The sequence below is a fragment of the Marmota monax genome, unplaced genomic scaffold (assembly GCF_021218885.2).
Source record: "Marmota monax isolate L192 unplaced genomic scaffold, Marmota_monax_Labrador192_F-V1.1 WCK01_AAM20220418_F8-fsc00633, whole genome shotgun sequence".
In the NCBI taxonomy this organism is placed as follows: Eukaryota; Metazoa; Chordata; class Mammalia; order Rodentia; family Sciuridae; genus Marmota; species Marmota monax.
The window spans coordinates 929,996-935,995 of record NW_026695216.1 but is presented as its reverse complement, the minus strand read 5'-3'; the positions used below and the strand labels follow the sequence as shown (position 1 = coordinate 935,995).

General features: G+C 42.4%; 1 protein-coding gene across 6 annotated transcripts in view; it reads right to left on the bottom strand.

Annotated features, from left to right (window-relative positions):
- Positions 1-1,711: 1,711 nt before the first annotated feature.
- Sh3yl1 (SH3 and SYLF domain containing 1) overlaps positions 1,712-6,000 on the bottom strand; it is a 30,341-nt gene continuing 26,052 nt past the window's right edge. For all 6 annotated transcript variants that reach the window (XM_046431978.2, XM_046431974.2, XM_046431976.2 and 3 more), the window contains 2 exons: positions 3,831-3,887; positions 1,712-1,937 (listed from right to left, as the gene is read on the bottom strand). In XM_046431978.2, coding sequence (XP_046287934.1) covers positions 1,747-1,937; positions 3,831-3,887 — 248 coding nt within the window. In that variant the 3' untranslated portion in view covers positions 1,712-1,746. The remainder of the gene's footprint in view (positions 1,938-3,830; positions 3,888-6,000) is intronic.

The following is a 6,000-nucleotide window of genomic DNA, read 5'->3' as shown; positions in this document are numbered from 1 at the left end:
CACACACAGGCAGCAAACTGTGGAGCAAAGGAAAGAGCTTCCTAGTTCAGCCTGACTTGTCCCTAGGGCCCACACAAGCTCACTTGGAAAAACTGCCTAAGCCATCAGAAAGGGCTCTTTCTGATGCAGAGAAAGGTAGTACTTGCTAATTTATTGATCTCATATGCTCAGCAGTATTCAAGGTGCTTTGGTCAGTCACCAAAGGTGGGGAAACCAAGGCACGGAGCAGCTAGGTCACAGTTCTTCAGGTCACAGTTGTGAAGGCAGCTCCTGCTTGCAGTCTTCACCCCCATGCTGTGCACTCGGCACAGGACGGTATTACTGACTGCCATACCCCATGCTCTGCATGGGGCAGATATTTACTGCACTACTCAAGAAGCCTGGGTCCTGCCCAGAAGCAGAAGGCTCCCCTTTCTGAGTGTTAGAGGGCTGGTTAACAATCCTTGCCCAAAAGAAAAGTTAACAGAAGCATAACAAATTGATTCAATTGTTCTACACAGGAGTCCTCAGAATGAACACTCAAAGACCCACCAAAAACCCCAGTTTCATGCTTAGGTTCAGTGAAGTGTGGAAACCGTGCAGAAAGATGACTGCACAAAAGGTTGCTCTCTGATAGTGGGAGCTGAGGGAACACAGCCAGCCTACCTCTGCAGGTTCTGTTTGGCTTCTGATGCAGCATCCCTTCCTCCAGATCCAGGGCAGGAATGGGGACTCGTGATCTATCACTTTCTGATATAAAAAAAAATTTCTTTATGGCCAGTTCCAAGACAGAAAGTCAGAGAACAGGTAAAGATTAGAGTAACACTTTGAGGCTTAATGGCTGGATTTGGAGGAAAATGGTTTTAGTTTCTATGACCTGCCTCAGGGAAGAAATTCTAGTCTCTGTGCCTGGGGAGAGTGGGAAGCAGGAGGATGGGAGTTAGCAGAGTGCTTCTGAGGCCTTCATCTGGGCTGTTGCTTTCTGAGCCCCAACACACCCATGATCCCCATAATTCCGGGGAATGACCACAGTCATCCCCCATTGCAGTTTCCTGCAAAAAAAAACTTCAGTGGGGATTTACAGTTGACAACTTTGCACCTGGTATACCAGACCTCTCCATCTTTCCAGTGCTTGTGAGAAGCAGCCTTTCCAAGTAGGCAGCCTCTCTCCCTTGGGGCCAGCATTGTGTCTGGGGCAAACATGGGTGAGCATGTGGCCCAGGTGTTCACAGGAAAGAACAGGTGCCTCTTCATTTTCACCAGCTCGTTTAACCCTCCAAACTGCAGTCAACCATGATCAAACTTTACCGAGGCTCAGAAGTTCATTGATTGACCCAGTGTTCACGTGACTTGAGCACTGCTACCAGTCCACATGCAGCACTGAGTGCTCCAGGAAGTCACCAACTGCTCTAAGAGAGTTTTGCTAAAACTGTCTGGCTAGACTAGACGTTTGCTGATGTCTGACAGTGAATACAAAAGAACCATGACCACACAGATGGCAGAGTGTTCAATGTTCAGTGGTGCACACCATGAAATCAGCACAAAGAGTTTGAGGTCTCTCAGGTCAGCTGTTATTTTATAGAAAGAAATATCTTGCGTTTTGGATTAACATTTTTCAGGAAAGAAGTATTTTAAAACCTATTTTGAACACTGCTGAACTGGACAGTAGACCCTGTCATTTACATATATATGTGTAATTGTAATTACACACACACACACACACACACATATGTAATTGTAATTATCAAGGGAGAAAATAACAAAACTTTAATTCATGGTTACATAGTTGGCTGGAAAAATGCCAGTTTGGCCACGAAGATTTCCTTCCCACCAATCAAAATGTGAATCAGTTTTTGATGTAACTATGATTTTGTCTCCAGCTTGGAAATTCAAGTCTCCCGGCTGCTGTCCTTCAAAAGAATACAGCGCTGTCACTTCTATTGGCTGATTTGAACCGCCTGAAATAAGAAAAGGCATTCTGATCATTCTTGCTTTTGAGGGGGAAGTAGCATGTGCAGGGGGTCAGAAGATAATCACTTGAGGGTTAGGGTCTGTGGACTGGCACACAGTCTGTGGAAGATGCGCACCATGAAAGTTGAGTTTTTTTCCTTTGAAAAGAGCAAGTATGTGGCAGTAACATTTCCCAAATTCACATACAAGTCACAACTACACACTATTTACATATATAATGAAATGTTTAGGAAATGTATACGGCTAAAATTGTTTGAATTTTGACCCATAAAATAACATTATTCATACTTTGCCCATTTTAAAGGAATAGTCATTGCCATGGTCTGAATGTTCCCCCAAATTCCTATGTTTAAGTCCTGCCCCACCAGTGGTGATCATGAATGGGATTACTGCCTCATAATGGGCTCCTGCCAGCAACAAGGGCATGGTAAGGAGTGTGCCTGAGAGCTGGGGTGGAGCTGGCAACACATATGTCTCTGCACACCTTGGTCTTGGATTCCCCTGAAGAACTGTGAGGAGGGAGACTGTCCAGGGTGGCCTTCTGGGGTGCTGTGACAGCCAGGGGGCCTGCTGGGAGGGTGCTCGCTGGGGTGCTCTGTGGCCACCCGGGGGGGGGCCTGCCGGGAGGGCAGTCCAGTGTCCATCAAGAGGCGAATTGATAAAGAGAATGTGGTGTATGTATACAATGGAGTTTGGTTCAGCCATAAAGAAGAATGACATTGTGTTGGTTGCAGGGAGTAGAAGGACCTGGAGAGCAGCACCGTTTTAAGTGAAGCAAGCCAGACTCAGAATGCCAAGTGTCACATGTTTTCTCTCCTATGTGGAAGCCAGAAGGAAATAGGGGGAAAAGGTACCTCATGAGAACAGAAGGAGAGCAGGAGGACCATGGAAGGGGCTGGGAGGGAGGAGGAAGGAGAGGAGAGGTCCTGAGGGTGGCACTGATGAAGTCACTTCATGTTTGTGTGCAGATGTGTCATATGAAACCCAGGCCCACCAGGAAAGAGAGTCTGCGCACTGTGTCTGCATGGTAACAATCTGGGTACCTGATTCCTTGACGCCGTATTTACATGAAATGGCTAATTCCTCATGGGCATTAGTTCTGTGGTGTATGGCTTTGTGACCTTATTTACCTTATTTGTTACAGATTAATAGGGCTCTTTAGACCTCGGAGACCATTTGTGAGCCACTCACTTTTATAAGTAACTGCTTAATTCTTTCAAGGAAAATTTCTAAAGATTATTTTAAGTAAGTCAGGTTGAAGGGTTATTTTTTTACTATGGAAAAGCTTAATAAGTTTCATTAAATAGTTCCCAATAACAGCAAAATATTTGAAAGGAAAACAATTCTTAAAAATATAAAACTCATGGGGCCCAAACTTTCAGAGACTGCAATAGTGATTGTTGGAATGCAAAATTACCAAATGTGCACTCTTCTCACTAGGCACCCAAAGCCCTCTATGGGCAGCAGCTGGCCCTGTGCAGGTGTGACTGCAGGTGGTGGGCAGTGGTCTTCAAGAGCTCAGGTACCCTCATCTTCTCAGATTAGAAGCCAGTGAGAGAACACAAGCACTATGTTTCACAAGAAGCACTTTTGAAACAAATATGGAAATCCTATAAACCACAGGGGATGAAATATGCTCTCAAGATTTTCCCCAATCTACCAGATTGATTAGAAAGTTTGATTATAAGATGGATGAGTCACTCTTTTAAAAATTATATATATATTCAGTTGTAGATGAAAACAATTTCTTTATTTTATTTATTTATTTTTATGTAGGGCTGAGGATCGAACCCAGTGCCTCACATGTGCTAGGCAAGCGCTCTATCACTGAGCTACAATCTCAGCCCATGAGTCACTCTTAATAATTTTTTGTTACTTACCAACTGTCTCATGGTAGCTGGAAAGCTCAGGATACAGTTTATGTTCATTTCTGTTACCTGCAAAAAGGGGGGGAGGATTTAGAAAGGTAATTAGTGTGTACTGTATCATAAAGCACACAGGAAGGCCAAATCCTGCTCTTGTCCCTCAATCACCTTAAGACGCTGTACACAGTAGGAAACCAATATTCAGTCGTGCTATAAGTCAAAAGGTATACCTGAACAGATACACCAAGTTCAGGAACCCGGTACCTATGACACAAAATATCTGTTTCCAGAAGCAGCCATGCAAAAGCTAAGTGAACAAGACTGTCAGCCCAAGCCAGGGACTTCTGAACATCCCCTGGCTTACCCTAGCACTCACTTCAACCTTCAAATCATATTTCAACCTCGATGCCATTTGTCTCAAAATGTTACAGTAATGTGTTAAACTGTATTTTTATGTAGCATTTTCCTACAACAGAAATCTGTATGTAAATTTACTTTTTAAATTTAAGCAAGCACAGCTTCTATTAAATAAATTCTTATAATAGATTGAGTTATCATTATAATCACTATTTATAGATGATTGATCAAAATTTAAGCATATTCTGAACTCTGTTAGCTTACTAAACATAAAAGTAAAACTGTATTTGAAAAGCATCTGAATAGATGAATGAGGCTTTAAAATTCATTCTTTTGCACAGGTCACTTCTTCTCATTGTTGGAATGACATCGGCTCAACATCCATTCATGGTTCAGTGCACTTTTCTATAGATACAGGTGCTCAGAGAGGTTCTTTTTGTTTTTGAAGATGGGCCTCACTATGTTGTCCTCCTGGGATCTATGATCCTCTTGCCTCAGCCTCCCAGGTGCTTGGGACCACAGGTGCCACCCCCCACCCCCAATAGGAAAAGTGGTTTTTATAAAAACTAGAGAAGACTAGAAGGAGGGAATTTATAGCAATGTAACTGAATTATTTTATAGCCCTTCTTAGAAGCCAAAAAATAATTTAAAAAGCTCACATTTATCATTCATCAAAACAACATATTTGTAAGATAATAAAACATTATATAACTTTTGTTTAGGTGATGAATAGCTATTTGGTTTTTTAAAAAATAATTACTATATAATGAGACTATGAACTACTTTTTTCATTATAAAAGTAGACAAATTTCACTTAGGTTCTTCCTCAATTTTGTTGAATATAAAGAAAGAGAAATCACTCCGTGGAGGCTCTACTGTCCACCAGAACCATTTGCTCAGGGCACTGGTATCACATCCATGTTTCAAATTGGCCTGCTTTTAGGGCTGTAGGCAATTTCACTTGGTGAGAATCAGCATGCTTGAGAGTTTGCTTTTCCTCTTCACATACAGAAAACAGGGCAGAAGATGCAGATGGAGCCTGTACACAATGCTCAGTGGCTGGCTTGGAGGAAGAATTCCAGGACCTGGGATCTGGAAACTGCCCTGAGAGATGCCTGAGCCCACAGGTCCTGGCTGGCATCTCTGTGAACCCTGAGGACGGGAGCACACCTTGGAGCTCAGGCAGTCAGACACAGTTGCAAATGATGGTGGGCAGGACAGATACTCCAAGGGATGTGCTGTAAGAAACTGACTAGAAATAATTTGGGGTGAATAACCAAATTTCAGACCAGCAAAATGTGCGCCCCTTGTGATTTCCTGCACCCTGGTCTAGAAATGGAAAAGTGTATTCCAGTCACAGGAAGGGCACAGCTCCAGGAAGGCCCACTGGGAGACACAGCACCACAGCAAGGCAGAAGGGACCCAGGTCTCCAGGTGATTAATTACAATACTGTGGCATGAACATGAGTTCATAGTATGATTTCAACTAGAACTGAAAGATGGCAGAGGAGGAAATGCTAAGGTAAATGATCTTAACATACAGGAAGAACAAGTATTCAGGAATCAGAAATAAAAATAGCACAAGTAATCCTGGAGAATGCAATTGTTTATCTGACATAGGAAGACCTTTGTAACCATGATTAAAACACATAAATTCATAAAAACTAGATGGTTAGGCAAATTTTTACATAAAAATTAAAGCTCTCAACTAGTAAAACATGAAAAATAAAATAAACACATAATAAATGTAAAAAAAACTACTGCAACCCAATGACAAAGCCCCTGAAACATAGATCATTTTCAAAAATTGAGAAGGCAACAAACATTC